Here is a 19,412-nt window from a genome sequence, read left to right on the forward strand (position 1 = left end):
ACCAGGCTCACTTTAATAAAATAAAATGTTAAAAAAAAACGAATAAAACAGTAAAATATTGGAAGCTCTTGTAATAGTTGCATTTGCATCCCTACATTCACCTAGGTTTTGAACATGGATTCATGTATGGCTCACATGGATCTAATAGTATTGGCAATCGATCATCCTTATTTGTTGTTGAATGTCATATTATGATATATGCGATATATAGTATTATTCATGTATGTATATTATTAAATAATATAGTTGCATGAATCCGGCAAACATACCAACTCGTGGCACGCGATTTAAAAATTAAAATGAAGAGACAATTTTAAAATTAAAATCCCTCATTTTGAATAAGATTCAAAATTTATATCAAACCGAAAAAGTAAAAATTAAAATAGTTTAATTTTTCCTTGCCTTCCATCAACCGTGGTTGCATGTTGATCGCTACCCGCGGACAGTGTCTGGCTCATATTATTGGGGAGGCCTATACGCCGAAAAGCTGTGACTTCCACCGGACATATGATGTGAATTGAGTGGAACTCCCATGACTTCGGCTCATATTATTGGGAGAACTCATGGCGACCGTCCAGTACAATTAAATATTGATGGGTTGGTTTGACACGTGAAAATAAACGGCGTCATATTATTGGGTCCTTATTAAACGTGAGGCAAAACACGCGGAGGTTGCATAGGGATGCAATTGGATTCTACCTTTTAGAAATTATAACTGGCTGATATTATTCGGGATTTTAATTGACAAATTAGACTCTACGTGCCTATTAAGGAAATACGATTTCCCTTTTTCATCATAGGGTGGTGGAAATGTCAAAATAGTGGGAGGGAAAATTTATAAAATGAAATCCATATTTTATATCTTAGAATTATTTTAAAATTATCAGTAATCATTATCTGTTTTTCATTTTCAGTATATTTACGATGTCTACTCGTAACCCGCTTTCAATCAATCTCGATCAAAACAAATTGACCGGCCCTAACTATCATGACTGGTTTCTAAATTTAAAGATTGTTCTGAACTCCGAAAGGATTGCGTATGTGCTTGATAAGAAGCCACCAAAGGAGACGGCTCCTGATATCAGTAGGACTGAATTAGCTAAGCTTGAGAAACATTGGAACCATTATCTTCAAGCTAAGAGCTACATGTTGGCTTCTATGTCGAATAAACTTCAGAGGAGGTTCGAGGAGGCGGTGAATGCTGCTGACATTCACCTTCATCTGAAAGAATTGTATGCTTTACAAACTCGTTCATAAAGACATGCTATTGTTAAAGAACTCATGACTACACGCTTGCAAGAGGGGACTTCGGTCCATGAGCATGGTGTTAGGATGATTGGGCTCATCGAGAAGTTGGTGGGACTCGATGTGGTTATTCCTAGTGAGCTCTCGACTGATATTCTCTTGCGTCTTTGCCTGCCTCGTTCGATGGATTTGTGGTTAATTTTAATATGAACAAGCTTGAGGCCACCCTTGAAGAGTTGGTCAATATGTTTACTAATTATGAGGCTACAATTAAAAAGGAAAAGCCTGTTCTTCTAGTGGGTTCTTTGTACGGTACGAAAAAGGGAGCTCCAAATAAAGCCAAGAAGCGTTCTGCCCCTCCAAAGAAGAACAAGCCCAACAAGAAACCTAATCCGGGACCCACAAAGCCTGAAAAAGTCAGAACAAGTCTGTTTCCACTGCAACAAACATGGACATTGAAGGCATAATTGAAGGCGTAATTGTGAGGAGTATCTAGCCCAGAAGCGTTCTGGCCATGATATGTTTTATATTGAAGTTAATGTTTCTATTAATTCCTCTTCTTGGGTATTGGATACCGGATGTGGTTCTCATCTATGCAATGATTTGCAGGTGATGGGAAGAAGCAAGAGGCTTAGAGATGGTGAGACTTTTCTAAGACTAGGAAATGGAGCAAGAGTTGCTGGCACTGCCATTGGAGACGTTACTTTAATTTTGGACAATAATTTTAAGTTGTTTTTGAGAGACGTTTTATTTGTTCCTGAATTGGTTAAAAACATTATTTCTATTTCTATGCTTGATAGGGATGGTTATTCTTGTGTTTTTGCTAAAGGTGTTTGCAATTTATACAAGAATGAATGTTTGATTGGAACTCGAGAATTAACAAACGATCTCTATAAATTAAAATTAAAAGATATTCCATTAAACAATATCCAAGCGCATACGAAAACAACAACAAACAAAAGAAAAATAGAAGACCCAAATCCCGCACAAATATGGCACGCTAGACTAGGTCATATTTCCCAAAGAAAAATGCACAAGCTAGTGGGAGAAGACATGTTTGACTTGTCAGACATAAATTCTCTACCAACTTGTGAGTCCTGTCTAAAAGAAAAAATGACTAAAATTCCATTCAATGGAAACGTGGAACATGCGCATGGTCTACTGGATTTGATCCACATGGACGTTTGTGGCCCGCTAAGTGTTAGCACAAAATTTGGGCATTCCTACTTCATTACCTTTATTGATGACCATTCGAGGTATGGGTACGTTTATTTGATGAAACACAAATCTGAAGCATTTGAAAAGTTTAAAGAATTCAGATCTGAAGTAGAAAATCAGCTGGAAAGAAGTATTAAGGCACTTCGATCTGATCGAGGTGGAGAATACTTAAGTGCTGAATTTTTGGGTTATATAAGAGAGAATGAGATTCTCTCACAGTGGACTCCACCAGCAACACCACAATTGAATGCTGTTTCTAAACGTCAAAATCGAACCTTGATGGACATGGTTCGATCCATGATGGGATTCACTGAATTGCCTACATCGTTTTGGGGCTTTGCGCTTGAAACTGCGGGAATGTTGTTGAATAATGTCCATACTAAACCAGTGGATAAAACGCCATATGAGATATGGATGGGAAAAACTCCCAAATATTCTTGCATGAGAATATGGGGATGTCCTGCTTACGTGAAGCAGACAGTGGGAGACAAATTGGATAATAGATCCACTTTGTGCTACTTTGTAGGATATCCAAAGAATTCTGTTGGATATTATTTCTATCATCCCAATGAAGCAAAAGTGTTTGTTTCAAGAAATGTCACCTTTTTGAAAAGGCAAATTTCTATTAGATAGAAAAGGCAAGATGATAGAACTTGAAGAAATTCAAAATACTTCTTCAACTATAAAAGTTGAACCCATTTCCCAAGAACCAGTAGTTGAAGTACAAGCTCTTAGAAGATCTGATAGGGTTATTAGACCACCTGCAAGATATATGCTTTTTCATGAACAAAGCCATGATGAGCATTGTGTTGGATGTGATCCAATGAATTTCAAAGAAGCAATATCTGATACAGATTCAACCAAATGGCTTGAAGCCATGCAGTCTGAAATGGACTCTATGTATTCAAACCAAGTCTGGACATTGGTGGATCCACCTGAGGGAATCGTTCTCATAGGTTGCAAATGGATCTACAAAAGAAAGCTTGGGGCGGATTGGAAGGTAGTGACCTTCAAAGCAAGACTGGTTGCAAAAGATTATACTCAAAGGCAAGGAATTGACTAAGAGGAACCTTTTTCACCAGTTGCTATGTTTAAGTCCATTAGAATACTACTAGCCATAGCAGCATGGTATGACTATGAGATATGGCAAATGAATGTAAAGATTGCATTCCTCAATGGAGACATCAAAGAAGAAATTTATATGTCTCAACCTGAGGGATACACATCAGTAGGAAGTGAGCATAAGTTATGCAAACTTCAGCGATCAATATATGGTCTCAAGCAGGCATCAAGGAGTTGGAACCTCAGATTTGATAGCACTATCAAAGAGTTTGGTTTTGCTAAGAATCTTGAAGAACCGTATGTGTACAAGAAAATTAGTGGGAGTGCAGTGACATTCCAAGTACTTTATGTTGATGATATCCTTCTCATTGGGAATGATTTAGGATTATTGCAATCAACTAAAGTATGGTTAGCAAGTAAATTCTCCATGAAAGACATGGGTGAAGCATCCTATGTATTGGGAATACAAATCCATAGAGATAGATCAAAAAGGATGTTGGGACTCACCCAAGCCACATATATCGATACCATTATAAAGCGATTCTCTATGGAAGAATCCAAGAGAGGATATTTACCAATGTGTTATAGTGTTACTCTATCTAAAGCTATGTGTCCCAAAACTGATGAAGAGATAGAGATGATGACACGTATTCCATATGCGTCAGCCATTGGTAGTATCATGTATGGTATGATATCGACACGTCCTGATGTCGCTTATGCTTTGAGTGTTACAAGCAGATATCAGGCAAACATTGGTCCAATGCATTGGAAGGCCGTGAAAGATATTCTTAAGTACTTGAGAAGGACTAAGAACTTGTTCATGGTCTATGGTGGTGGAGAATTAAAATTGGAAGGCTACACTGATTCTAGCTTCCAATGTGATGTAGTTGATTCGAAAACGACCTCTGGTTTTGTATTCATGCTTAATGGTGCGGCTGTCTCTTGGAAAAGCTCCAAGCAAGACACCGTTGCGGATCCCACCACTGAAGCTGAGTACATTGCTGCATCTGCTGCAGCCAAAGAGGCAGTTTGGATGAGGAATTTTGTCCAAGAGTTGGGCGTTATTCATAATGGAGTTGATCCAGTCCCGGTGTACTGCGACAACACTGGTGCCGTTGCGCAAGCAAAGGAACCAAGGTCTCATCAGCGATCCAAACATGTACTGAGGAAGTTCCACATCATCCGGGAGATTGTGGGAAGTGGAGATATATCAGTCGAAAGAGTCCCCTCTGCAGATAACGTTGCTGATTCCATTTACAAAGCCCTTGCCAGGACCATTGTTTGAAAAGCATCGCGAAGCAATGTGAATTAAAGTTTATGAGTAGTTGGCTCTAGGGCAAGTGGGAGATTGTTAGAGTAGATGCCCTGCAAGCCAACTGTTGGCTAGGGATTTTATTGACTAAGTTGTAATTAACAATCTTTATTTTAATATAATTCATTATTTCATGGTTTGTTATTTCTTTATCTGTATACCCATGTTATCAAACATAGATAAAGACCTTGATTATTCTTTAATACAAATGAATCGTAACTCGATGTTGAAACTCGTTTGTAAACATTGTATGATCTAAATTAGATCCTAGTCGATTCAGCCGCCTAAAACATGGATAAAGGTCGCTTGAGCTCGAGACTAGCATCTGTGATGTTGTGTACTGTGTTTCTTGGTAAGGGCATAGAGATGTCCAAACATGCAGATGGGTAGTCATATGATGATTATACCGAACAACCCTCCCTCGGACTTTCCAAGTGTTTATCATTCATCGAGATGATGAGTCCGTGGTTATGATTGTACACCATTAGTCCTTACAACCCGGGACAACACTGAGGCTCTGTATGCTAGGGCTATGCTTTGACTCGTTTACAGGCTCCAGGAGAGTCATCAGGTGGCGAGGTTGGGTATAGTTGCAACACATATAGGAGCCAGTGCATTGTAGGGGATTCACCGCTCACCTACGGGTGTGGAAATCTTATGTGATCTGATGTAATAATAGTGCATGGAATCTTGGCCAGAGTATGAGATATACGTTGGAGAAAGAGTTCTCCAATAGTAACCGCGATGCCACTATTATAGTTATCATATAGTGATCGAATTAATATGCAACCCTCGATGAAGCAATGGTTCAGATTCGATCGGGATATATGAGATGAAGGGACCATACTGTACGTTAATCATAATCGACTGGTTCTTGCAGGCACTATCAGTGATACCTAGGGGATCATGGGCTATGCTACTAGACGCTCTTACCATGATCCGATGGTTGATCAGAAATATGATTTCTGACATTCTCATGATCAATTGTTGATACATAGAATGTGACAAATAAGGGTAAGCCCGCATAAAGAATTATGTCCTAAATCACAAGGAGTTGTGAACCCACGGCTAGCTGTATCCCTGAACCATTGAGGGTCACACAAGTACTGGATCATTTGTTCTCGTTGAGAGAATAAATTCAAAAGTTGAATTTATATTATATAGTAAATTCAAGAAGTTGAATTTATGATAATTAAATTTTGAGAGGATAAATTCAAGGAGTTGAATTTATAAAATTTGAGAATTTAATTTATTAAACTCAAAAGTTGGGTTTATTAAATATTAAAATTTAGAGATGATAAAATTCAAGTAGTTGAATTTATAATTTAAATAATAAATTCAAATATTGAATTTATAATTGATTTAATTTATTAAACTCAAAAGTTGAGTTTACTAAATATTAAATTAAAATTGGTGGGAAGTATGTTTAATGGGCTTGTAGGAGTACAAGTCCAACATACTAAATAATTAAAGTTCTTAATGGATTTTGATTAATTAATTAAACTAGTTGGACTAGCCCAATTAATTAATCAAACTCATTAATGTTAATTAAAAAGCCCATATATTATTTTATGGTAATTAGGTAATCACTTATTATAAATAATGGTTGATGAGCTAAACCCTAGCATACAATCATAGCAATTTTCGAAAATTGCATCTCCTCCACCTCAAGAATTTTTGGCCACTTCCTTTTGCAAAAAGGGTTGAGCCGCTTCTCATATTTTAATCTCCTACGTAAAATATCTTTCATATTCTCTAGTGCAATTTGGAAGATGATCAAGCGATCTAGTCGTTGACTTGATAGAAGGATCAAACAAGGAGTTCATCGAAGAAAGTTCGTAGGGATTCATCAAGAACTAATCCGTTTATACCGGATTAGTTGGAGCCACGTGATTTATTCACCAAAGATATAAAATTCTTATGCCCTTTGAATGTTGATTCAATAAACCATACGAGTGCCCAAACAAAACCTATTTTGATTGTCAAAATAAAATTTAAAATTTTAAATTTTCCACTGCGTTTGGGACACGAGAAAACCGAGATCCAACAATCCTGGATCATATGACTAATGGTGTACAACCTACAACAGCGGACTATTCCACTTTATAAGTGATAACCACTAAGAAAGTCCGATGGTGGGTTGTTTATTGCATCATCAAATGATCACTCATTTGTATGAATGGATATCTTAATGCCCTTACCAATGAAACATGCTGTTTACATCACATATGTCATTCTCTAGCTCGAGCGACATTTATCGTTATTTAGGTGGCTGAATCGACTAGAAGCCAGTTTAGAATATACAATATGCTTCCTAATGAGTTTCATGATCTTACGTTGAGAGTCAGACCTCATAGTACCTATTGTATACTCAATGACTTTATCTATGCAACTTGTATAGGCTATACAAATAAAGTAAATGTCTTATTTGGATAAAACCATAAATATTCTTAAAATAAAGATTTTTCACACAAGATTCAATAAAATCTAAGTCACAAATTGGTTAGTTGGACACATACTCTATCAATAAAATCTACCAAGCTTACATAATTTTATCTCTGGTGCACTATGGCAAGGCCACAAAGATCGATGGAGGAGATGGACAGCGTCTATCTTTTCTTGAAATATTTATATATGCTTATATAGGTATACATGCAGGCGCACAGACACACGTTCACCTGCGCACACATATATTTGAAGAATTTTATATATATCACCGTTCAAGTATTGCACATGATACCGAAAATGAACCCCTTTATTGATCATCAGTTCTCCATGTACACATATCACCATGCATCCAACATCGAAAAAACCTCAGCCAAAAATTAAGAAACAGAGAGAAAAAAACACCAGAGATAATAACAAAGTCTTTACAGTGAAACCACTGTATTTTTGTCTCAATCTGTCTAGTAAAAGCTCTTTATGATCACTAGATTTCCTCATGATGTTAATTTTATTTAATCGAACTTTTTGCTGTTTCTGTGCATGGATTCCAGATTCTACTTCTTTCGACATTTTTGTTTCTTGATTTCCCATAATATTCTTGAATTTGGTTCTGATCAAATGGGGTTTGAGTTTATTTACATCTGACAACCTCACAGGCTTGAGGAAGAACTCTTCTGCTCCTTCTTCTAAGCATCTGTTAATTGCGATTAACTATTAAATATTAACACTTAATTCTTACATTAAAAACACGAGCAGATCATGAAATAATGAAAATTTAACTTACCTGTTGATTCTTGAGGGCACATGCTCAGAAGACATGATGACCAATGGTATGTTTCTCAAATATGAAGACTCCTGTGAAATTAAATCAAATCCCATTTTTGTCTATTACGCATCGTTTCATTCATTCGTTAGATTAGATGATAAATGACTACGTGTGTGTATATAAATATATGTATATGTATATAAAATGATTTATAAATCTAATTACTTGTAGAACTTGATGAGGCAAAAATGTGTAATCGTTTCATGGTTCGCATCAAACAATGCCTAAATAATAAAATTATTGATAAAAGAAAAGAAAGAAAGAAAAGTTAAACAAATATATTAAGCAAGAAGAGTTATTAGTTGAATTCATCGACGTTCTAAGTAGGTTACCAAATATCTACGTAGCCCACTAGTTCATACCCAAGGATAAAGTACCACGAGGGGCTGATCTAGAAGTTCAAGAGAATTATAGAGAACTAGAGATAAAAGTTTAAATTGGTAATTTTTTGTGGGGACCCGGACGCTAATTCATGTCTTAATCATTATTAATATCAAATATAACAATTAAGAAAAGTGGGACTAAAATTTTTGTTTTCTTTTTAAAATATTAATGCGAAAACGTAATGTAATTTATTTAATATACATGTCAGTATAAAAGTATCAATCATGTACTACAAGTTTCTATCTCAACTAGGTTCAATATCTATACATCAAGTGCTGAATCCTATTCTGCTTCTGGGCCCGGATCTCCACGCTAACTAACGTCTCTCATCCTCTTCCTGATCCTGATCATGTCCCACCTGTTGTCATGCACACATACAAACAAGACAACAGCTGGATAACTCCGGTGAGAATTACATTCCCAGTATAAATCATGCATACATGCATTTCATATAAACAGATATAACAGCATGAAACATATATTCATAACATGTATCAAAATCAGAACATGAATCAATATAAACTCCGAATCACACTCTGTGATTCCTAAACTCTAACTCGACTCATCATAATCTAGGGATCCCGACCTGAATAAGAACATACACCCACCTACACTCCCGATCAGGGTGGTGGCACGTTCTTATTCACGGACTTTGGTTCTTTCCATATCGAACATCAGTAATAGAAGAAACTCTAATTCTATCCAGCTTCGATATAACCAAACGTCCGATGTCTTAGGCGGTTCTGTCCAAGACTAGGCACATCCGCCCTGGCATATCTTGCCGAACCTCTGTGACAATGTGCAATGGCCCAGTGACGATTCTATCACTATTTGGTACCTCTGTCACGAGATCAATAGTCTACAACTAGGTGATCCGCCTATGACTCAAGACATAACTCAATAGATCAAAGATATCAATCACATCAATTGCAAATATCAGTGCAATAAAGTAAAGTATGTGATTTTGAGAAACTCAAGTCAAATCTAACTCGAGTTGTGCAATCCCGCATCAACATCAATTTATACATTTATCTTCTCGATCTGACGAAGTCGAAGTCTCGAAGTCAAATCTGTCCATATCAATCTGAAATGACAATATCGCATAGGCACAATATCAATATGCATCTCAATTCAAAACATGTTCTGATCAATACTCAAATCAAACAAAATCTGATCCATATCAACGATATCATGATACAATCTCAATCAATACTGAATCTGATCACAATCAATCTACTGATGTTTCGACGGCATAACAATACAGTCTTGATAGCCCCGTCAATCTCAACGTCACAGGGATAATGTCATAACTCATAATCATCACAAATATGTTCCATAATCTCAAAATCCATATAACTCAACTCAAGACATGCTGGAATTTGAACAAAATTCGCATATCATATCCGTTCTTCGATCCGGTTACGAATATAGGTTCACAATAATCATAAGAACATATAATAGAAATCAAAATCTGATTTCTCCAACATTTCAACTTCAAAATCTGCTGAAAGGCAGTAATACTTACATCCTTTTGTAGCTTGTAACAAGAGGAGCACGAATCTCAACTCGGATCGATAATCGGACGGTTAGATTCTTCGCAATCAAATGTCTAAGTTGGAATGAAGTTTGGAGGGATTTCTGAATTTGCTTTCGGTCCTTGGCTGCTGAAATGAAGGAGATGAAGACAATTCATATATATATCTTGCATGGTGAAGACACGTGTTTCATTCTTTATTCTGCACGTCACACCGCGGGTGCGGTCACTCTGCACCGCGGGTGCGCTGAGTGTACTGGATCACTTCCATAATTTCAGAAGGCACGACCGCGGGTGCGGTGCATTTTTGACCAGCGGGTGCGGTGACTCTACTGTACCAACACCGCGGGTGCGGTCACTTTTATGGCGCGGGTGCACTGACTCTACTGTACCACCTCCAAAATTTCAGAAGAACCACCGCGGGTGCGCTGGCTCTTTTACCGCGGGTGCGCTGGTCTTTCTATTCCAACACTATACTTTGCAACTAAACTCAAATTGCAATGTCGCTTGTCCGTGTCTGTTCTTCCATTCCCTTATTCATAATACATAGTAACTCAAACGTATTACACTAAAATCTTGAGCGTTACATTTTTTTACATGCATTTAATGCTAACGAAAATTTAAGATTTTACATAAAACGTGATTATATTTAAATGATTTTCTGCTGCATATATATTTTTTATTTAATTTTTCATAAAAATAAAGGTATTATAAATAGGTGTAGTTTGGAAAGAAAAGATGGTTAATTTAATAATATAATACAGATAACTTAAAGCAATGTTCCTGTATATCAAATTAAAGCTTGTATTTGATAATGCACGATGCCATGTCATATATGAAAACACAAAAAATTTTGTGAAATGATCTCAAAAGTCAATTTTGTGCTATAGATATCTTATTTGAGTCACCTATAAAAATATATTATTTTTTATTTCAAAAGTATTACTTATTATTATAAATATGAATATAGTTATAAACATGTCTCAGAGATTTCGTCTCACAATATACTCACTCTTAATTAATAACTAGTATTTAACACGTGCGATGCACGAGATGATATTATTAAAATTTAATTATTATAAAAAAATAATAGATATTTAAATTGTTAAAAAAATAATATAATTATAAAAATTAAAATAAAAAACTATTTTTCATTAATTTTGAAAAACTTTCTTAAATACAACATATGTTGATTAATGTTTTTAGTCTAAGGCAATGATATAGTTCTTATCGTGTTTAATGTATTAATGTCGACCATCAATCTAAATACATTTTTAGTTCTTTAATTTCCGAAAAGCTATCTATATTATTATTTTTTAATATGTGATAAATAAATATTTTTAAATCAAATTCAATAAAACTAATAACAAATACTTTTTTCAAAATCCAGTAACTTTGTTAAATCTTCATTCACAAACAATTTTGTGACATGGTACATGTTCGACACATTTGAAGGATAACAACAATTGCTTCATCAATATCTTTATCCAAATAGGTTGTGATTTTATCAACAAAATATATACATAATGTACACAACAACCTAATATTCCTAAAAAAAATGAAATATGTGATTATAAGTAAATTATGTATAAACCAGAAAATTTATTTGATTAACATTTAGTATGTATATTCCAAAACAATGCCAATAAGTTTTATAAAGTGTCTTCTAATAAGATGTGTACTTCCTTTAGAATTGGTTTAGTCATATCCATTATGAGACATTTTATACTACTTTGTATATGCGAACTTTGAAATATAGAAGAAAATTATCACATTAGCAAATGCATAATAATTAAAATTTTGAATAAATAGGATAACAATATTTTTTACTTCTCGATAATGAAAAAAGATTTTATACTTAATGTCTCATTGTTCTCGTTGTTTTCATATGTAGATAATTCATAATAGCGAATAAATCTAATTTTAAACGTCCATTGCAACTTGAAATGATTCAACTCATAAATTGTGCCAAAAAGAGGAGTCATTTTAGAATTCAGTTTTGGAATATATAAATTTAGTAAGATAAATAGAATAAAATTGGTTTCCAATATGCTATGCAAAAGTGCATTATTTATAATTTAAAATCTTCGAAATAGTTCGGGACGGGTACAAAGATATTATCATCATCCTCGAACATGCCTTGAAAATAATATTTATAATAAAAAAAATATTATTAGTATTAATAATATAATAATAATATTTTTAAAAATATTATTAATATTAATGTTATCATTAATAACAATATATAATAATAAATTTTGATTCGGAAAATTCTTGTATCTTTCATCGTCTTGTCCAATTAATATTTTTGAAATGAAAATCCTAGTTGGGAATTCGTAGAAATTATCAAAATGATATAAATCAAATTAAAAAATATATAGGGGAGCAAGATTATATAAATTTTTGCATGTCATATATAAAAATGTACAAACCTATTAAAAAATAATTAACTAAATCTGATTCACTGTTAGACCAGAATTAATTTTATTCTGCTTGCGTACACATTTAATTATACGAATTCTACATTTGTTAGTCCGCCAACTAGTTGTAAATATATCTGAAATCAAATTTTATATCAAAATTTGAAGTTTGAGTCGAATGTGATTTCGAGACTTAATTTTATCAAACCCTACCAAGCTAAAAAAGATCTACATTTATTTTATTAAAATTCCAGTTATATTTCAAATTTCGATACATTCTAAAGTAACTGTCTCATATAGTCAATTTGCTCGTATTTATAATAGATAATAATTTTTATGTAAAAAATGACGTTTTTTTATTAATGACTTAAATAAAAAAATTAATCTCAAAAAATCCACTTTTTTTTTCCAAAATGCTAAAATTTCCCACAAAAGATAGGTAAATATACCTTCATTTTCTTGAGTAAATCATATCCTGTCATTCCAGGCATACAATAGTCTGTAATAACAAGGTTTACTCCCACTTCCTTCAAGAAACATCAGACATAGAATAAGAAATATTTTTGGACTCAAATAAAAATGTTTTTCAAGTCTCATTTATAAATTTGATCGTTTTTAAAGAAAGAAAATGAACCAAATGAAAGTTGGGAGAAACGGAAGTTTCAGTTGGATTGCTTCTTTCTTCTTTAGAACAACCAAGATGTCACACCCCGAGACCGGGGTTTGTCGACATCGGCGTTGTTCATCAATCACACAATCGAAAAACAACCAATCTCATAGCACAGTATAAATTGAAACCTGTTTATTTCATAAATTCTCAAAAAGATATCAATGTCTTTACAACTGAAATAACTAATGCGAAAACGTCTTACATGGAATTAAAAATACAAAATTCGAAAATAACAAAAATAACATGGCTATTAATAAATCCCGTGAATCACCAGCCCCAAAATTGTTCGGACTCCTCATCCTCAACCTGTTCTTTGGATAAATCTGGGGAGGGGAGAGTAAGGGATGAGTATTTTGAGAAATACTCAGCAAGTGGGGGCCGTTCGAGCACAATATAACAACATGCATAAAATTTAGAAATCACATGACTTCCATAGCATCATTCATATCACATGCATAATATTTACCAGATACTGAGATTCCTCAACTTTCTATGGTTTACTGATATCAGTCTCTAATTTTTACTCTTCTAAGGGGGCGAGGGCATATATCGGTTATATCCCCACCGTGTAAGGGTCATATCATGGTTGGGATTCTCTTACATGTACAGTCAAATCCTCACAGTGCTCAAAACCACATGACAACCAACATAAGAACGGAGTAGAAGAAGAAGGTGTACTCGACCGTATTTTCATATAAACGAAGAAACATGCCAAACGAATTTTAATATTTAAAACAAGCCTACTTACATTGATCCTTGAAGAAAACGTGAAAAATAGTGGGGGTTTTTTGGACTGGAAATTTCGAATTTCCTTCCTTGGCTTGGACTACAGCAGCGCTTCGATACTCGGCAGAACCACGAGAGAAAAGTCTCGAAAATTTCCTAAGGAGACTAGAGAGAAACTCGAAAATATTAAGTGAATTTGAGGTGTGAATTTTGAGTTACAGGACCCTCCTATTTAAAGGGGTTGGCTGCTATCCTGATCGTGTATTATCCTCGTGCTTGAATTTTGAATCAAAGTTAAAACTAGGATAATTATAAATCTTTTTATCCATGATCTTGGGTGATATTTCGAAATCTTCATCCCCATCTGCTGATTATTTCGAAATTATACACTAAAAATACCCATGAATTCGAAATCTAGGGGATCACATTATCCTTTGCTTGATCTTTATCCCGCTATTATCATATCAAATCTTAGATCTTTATCTTGTTATCTCAATATCATCTCAAATCTTAGATCTTTATCTGCTCATCAGTTCGAAATATATACACGATATTATCTTAAATCTTGAGCTCAAAATATTGTGCACGATAAAATTATTTACCCTAACTTTAGATAATCTTGCAAACTTACATCTTATCTAATGAGATAGATACCCGAAGATTTCGCAAATCCTAGTACCATTAATTACAAAATATTATCACGATTTTGCAAAAATCTAAGATTTTACATCCCTCCCGCCTTATGGTAAGTTTTGTCCTCGAAACTTGGGTTGGCTTGGTCTATGAAGAGGTACGGGTATTGGTTTATCATCCTTTCTTCTAGCTTCCATGTGGCTTCTCTTTCATTGTGGTAGTTCTATCGCCTGCGTAAGCTGGGCATTCTCCTCAGTGAGCTGTGTCACTTGCGCCTTCAACCCCTGTATCTCTGCATCTGCCTCATCCAACAGATCACTGGCATGCTGTTGGTGCTTCTCACTCTCCGTCTTCTTCTGCTTGACCTGGTTCTTAAGAGTTTCAACCTGCTGGGTCAGATGGTGGCTCACTTTTGCAAGGCTGTTCATAGCCTCACATGAATTCTCCAGTCTTTTCTTGCCCGTGGAATTTTGTTGTCTCTCTTCCTCCAATTCCTTAAGGTACCGTTTTATATCTTCTCGCAGCCTTCCCTCTCGATACAGGCTCTGCTCTATGACCTCTCTCAGGTCCATGTTGTCTCCTCTCACCAGCTCTGGCTCAAAGTCACTTCATCTGGCGCGACTGATTATCAAGGACAAACTGCTTCATATGGATGGCAGCTTGGGCACGAGTGTGGAATTTCGGGGGATTTGGTGGAGCCATTTCCTGAAAGAAAAGAATAAAAAAAAGGAAATGCTCAAAATATCACATGAGATAGAATGACAAATATCATGGTCATATATAGCCAAGTACATGGAAATAATATTTTTCGAAAATTTTTCCAAAAATGGAAAGTTGTGAGACAAGCATATGGATTCGAAGCATATGTCGAGAGGATTTCAGAACAATTGACGGAATCGAATTCGGATTTTCCAACGAAAAGTATTAAGGCTTACGAAACTTTCCTAAAATGGCAAAAACGCTGTTTCGGAGACCTAAACGAAGGAATTTGGCGAATTCGTCCCCTACCTCAAGACAAAGTCGTGAAAATTGCTCGTTGGGTCGTTTCGGAGGGGAGTGTCTGGTAATTGTTATGCATGTGTGATAGGCTCGTAATAGTTAGTATTTTTATTTTCATATTTCTCATTATTCTAACCTCCGATATGTTTAATTGATACATTTTTATGTAATTTTATCGTAGGAAGAACTTTCACGATCTTAGAGCAAATTTGAACTAAAAAGGTGATGTTTATCACATTTGAAGTTCCCAAGATAGAGTTTTGAAAGAGAATGGCCAAACAAGAAGAGGTCCTGGAACAAGGCGTGACCACGCCTTGTGGTTATATTTCAGCTGCCTAAAATTGCAAGAAGTGGAAATTTTTGGAGGGAAGATAATATCTATTATTTTATATTTTAAGATTTAGGGTTAATTAAGATTAGTAGACTTTTTTAGCTTAAATAAAAAAGGCCCAAATCTACCACTCCAGCCGCAGCACAAGAATTAAAAAGATCTCTCCAACCAATTTCCAATCTCACGTAACGCAAGTACAAGGGAGGCGGCAGAGAAGATTTTTCATCCAATCACTAACAACTCACGTGGAAGGTAAAGGATTTTTGTGGTTCAATTTTCCTTTGAATTTAGTTTTCATACTTTTGTTTATTTTTCTTTATTTAACTTTCTTGGAGATTGTATATCAAACTATGTTAGGCTAATTTTTTTAGTCTCATTCAAGGGATAGTCTACTATTTTAATTTTATCACTGTGAGGTTTTTGTACTGTAATTTATTATTCTTCTTTTCCCAAGTATTCGTTGATTTATGATTTAATTATATGAATGTTATACGTCAATTAATCTGACAATTTAATTTGATGTATGATTTTCTAATGCTAACCATGAATTCAGTGATTTGTAATTGTCATTAACGATTGGTACGTGAGTAGCAATAGGTTAGATGTGTTGTGCTATCATAATATGTGTAATCTAAATAAATCGACGGAACTAGATCTTCCAATTGCAGCTATCTCGGTTGTTAGATTTTAGGATTAACTGTTTTCACGAAACTAAAATGCTATTTTTAATTAATACGGAACGCTATCGTGCCCAGTTGATTATTGGTAAGTTTTGACTGGATGCTGGGTTTGGTCAATTAGTTTAGGAAAATACAAGAATTTTAGCGGCTATCCCTATTATTCTAAGGTTAATTGCTTGGAATAACATGAATAAATGATTGGTTAACCGATGAACAGTGAGATAATTAAATAGTAGAATCCCCTTGAATCAGTATTTTCTCATAATAAATTCTTCACTTTATTCTCGTCGATTAATTTTCGTTTCTAGATTCATTATTTTTCTTGCTTGGTAATTTTAACTTTTGTTATTTTATTTAGTAATTATCAAAACAAATCCCTCCTTTTTATTTTTATTATCAAAAGAAATAAATCTATCGTTCCCTGTGGATTCGACCCTACTCACCATTACACTCATTTTTATTTAAAAAGGGTAGGAATTAATTTGGTGGTCAACGACAGCACACCAAATTTTGGCGCCGTTGCCGGGGAACGGTGCAAGGTTAATTTTTTTTGATTTTTTTTATTTTTTATGCCTCGTTCTTCTCGTAAAGGTGAACTCGAATACAATCTGGAAATCGAGAAGACAGCTAAGAAATTGAGAAAAGAAGCAAGATTAAGGCGTGAAAAGCAACCATCATCATCGTCTCCTGATTTGGACGCATCATTGGACTCCGACGATACAGAAAGAGATTTGGACATTGATCTTGAGATTGAAAGAAGTGAAAGTGACCAAGAAGAAATGGCAGGACAAGCTCAAAGAATACTCAGGGGGTTAGTTAATCCTAATGTTATTCAACAACCATTATGCATTCAATTCCCTACTACTGATGCTACTTTTGAATTAAAATCTGGTTTGATTCATTTATTGCCTACTTTTCGTGGTCTTGCAGGTGAAGATCCTCATAAACATCTGAAAGAGTTTCATATTGTTTGCACAGCCATGAAACCGCAAGGGATCACAAAAGAACAAATTTCACTGCGGGCTTTTCCATTCTCTTTAGCCGACAAGGCTAAAGATTGGCTCTACTACTTGCCTTCTGGATCCATAACAACTTGGGACAATATGAAACAACAATTTTTGGAGAAGTTCTTCCCAGCTTTACGAGCAGCAAATATTAGAAAAGACGTTTGTGGGATTAGACAGTTGCACGAGGAAACTTTGTATGAGTATTGGGAGAGATTCAAGCAGTTGTGTGCCAGTTGTCCACAACACCAGATTCCAGAACAGCTACTAGTTTAATATTTTTATGAGGGACTCTCGCTTTTTGATAGGAACATGATTGATGCTGCAAGTGGAGGTGCATTGGTGAACAAAACGTCTCAGGAGGCACGAGCTCTAATCTCCAACATGGCTGCCAATGCACAACAGTTTGGTACTAGGGAAGACAACCCTCCACGACAAGTTAATGAGGTAAGTGTTACTCCTATCGATCAAAAGTTAGATTCTTTGACATCTATTCTGGAAAAGTTGATTGCAGGACAGGTGCAACAAGTAAAAGTTTGTGGTGTATGTGCTATGGTGGGACATCCTACAGATATGTGTCCGTCACTACAAGAGGAACCCACACAACAAGTTAATGCAATCGACGGATTTCCTGGACAACCTCAACGCCGATACGATCCATATTCTAATAGCTTCAATCCAGGTTGGAAAGATCACCCGAATTTCAGCTATAGGAATCAAGGAGGTCAACAGGGATGTACACAACAAAATTATCACAAACATCTGTCACCTGCACAAGCCTCTAACTCAGGTATGTCCCTAGATGAAATTGTGAAGGTCTTAGCTTAGAACACTCAAAAATTTCAACAGGAAACGAGGGCTAGCATTCAGAATTGAGCACTCAAGTGGGAAAGTTAGCGACCTCAATTCACAAGTTGGAAGCACAAAATTTAGGTAATATACCTTCTCAGACAGTGGTGAATCCAAGAGAGAATGTGAGTGCAATTACTTTGAGAAATTGTAACGAATTGGATGTTCAAGAAATTGGGGTACAAGCATCAGTCAAGCAAAAGGAAGAGAATGAGATAAACGTTGAGGATAAAATAATCAATCAAGATGATGCTCCGAAGGTTAAGTTTTCTCCTCTATTTGAGTATAAACCTATTCCCCCATTCCCTCTTGCATTGAACAGGAAATGTGAAAGTATTAAGAAGTTGAATGACACTCTTTGTAGAGGTGAGGTAAATATTCCTTCATTATATGATATTAAACCAGTACCTCGTTGTGCTAAAATTTTAAAAGAATTGTGTACTACAAAAAAGAGACATAAGTTGAAGGGGTGTAAAAGGGAAAAGGTAGGAGAACATGTTTCTGCTGTCATTCAAAAAACTATTCCTATCAAATGCAGTGATCCAGGTATGTTTTCTATCCCTTGTACTATTGGCGATACTAGATTTGAAAAGGCTATGTTGGATTTAGGTGCTTCTATCAATGTCATGCCTGATTCTGTTTATAATTATTTGGAACTTGGACCTCTGACTGAAACCGACATTATGATCCAGTTGGCTGATAGGTCCACTGTATATCCTAGAGGTGTAATTGAAGATGTTCTTATGAAAGTTGAAAATTTAGTTTTTCCTGTTGACTTTTATGTGCTTGACATGGAAAATGATGATTTAAACAGTCAAATTTTACTATGAAGATCATTTTTGAAAACTTCAAAGTCTATAATAGATGTTAATAGTGGTACCCTTACTATGGAATTTGATGGTGAGATTGTTAAGTTTAATATTTATGATACCATGAAATATCCTGTTAGTGAAAGCACTATTAATACTCTTGATATCGCTAATCACTTGTCACAAGAAAATTCAAAAATTGTTGATAAGAATGATTTAGAGGAGATTATTGAAAGACCTGATGAAAATTCTAATACTATATTTT

The 19,412-nt window shown here is 35.1% G+C and overlaps 3 protein-coding genes across 3 annotated transcripts; 2 read left to right on the forward strand and 1 right to left on the reverse strand.

The window, feature by feature from the left end:
- The first annotated feature begins 924 nt into the window (after window positions 1-924).
- LOC142537469 (uncharacterized) lies at window positions 925-1,257 on the forward strand. The gene has a single exon (XM_075642978.1). It carries the CDS (start codon window positions 925-927, stop codon window positions 1,255-1,257), a length of 333 nt encoding a protein of 110 aa, XP_075499093.1.
- Window positions 1,258-7,574: 6,317 nt separating this feature from the next.
- On the reverse strand, window positions 7,575-13,141 carry LOC142537375 (two-component response regulator ARR9-like). The gene is made up of 4 exons (XM_075642910.1): window positions 13,081-13,141; window positions 12,896-12,973; window positions 8,067-8,137; window positions 7,575-7,976 (listed from the first exon to the last, which is right to left on the reverse strand). The coding sequence occupies exons 2-4, from the start codon at window positions 12,935-12,937 to the stop codon at window positions 7,652-7,654; spliced, it is 438 nt and encodes a 145-aa protein (XP_075499025.1). The 5' UTR covers window positions 12,938-12,973; window positions 13,081-13,141; the 3' UTR covers window positions 7,575-7,651.
- Window positions 13,142-17,054: 3,913 nt separating this feature from the next.
- On the forward strand, window positions 17,055-19,168 carry LOC142537470 (uncharacterized). Its single transcript, XM_075642980.1, has 3 exons — window positions 17,055-17,686; window positions 17,798-18,279; window positions 18,423-19,168. The coding sequence occupies exons 1-3, from the start codon at window positions 17,055-17,057 to the stop codon at window positions 19,166-19,168; spliced, it is 1,860 nt and encodes a 619-aa protein (XP_075499095.1).
- Window positions 19,169-19,412: the final 244 nt, after the last annotated feature.

The sequence above is a fragment of the Primulina tabacum genome, chromosome 2 (assembly GCF_025594145.1).
Source record: "Primulina tabacum isolate GXHZ01 chromosome 2, ASM2559414v2, whole genome shotgun sequence".
Lineage (NCBI taxonomy): Eukaryota > Viridiplantae > Streptophyta > Magnoliopsida > Lamiales > Gesneriaceae > Primulina > Primulina tabacum.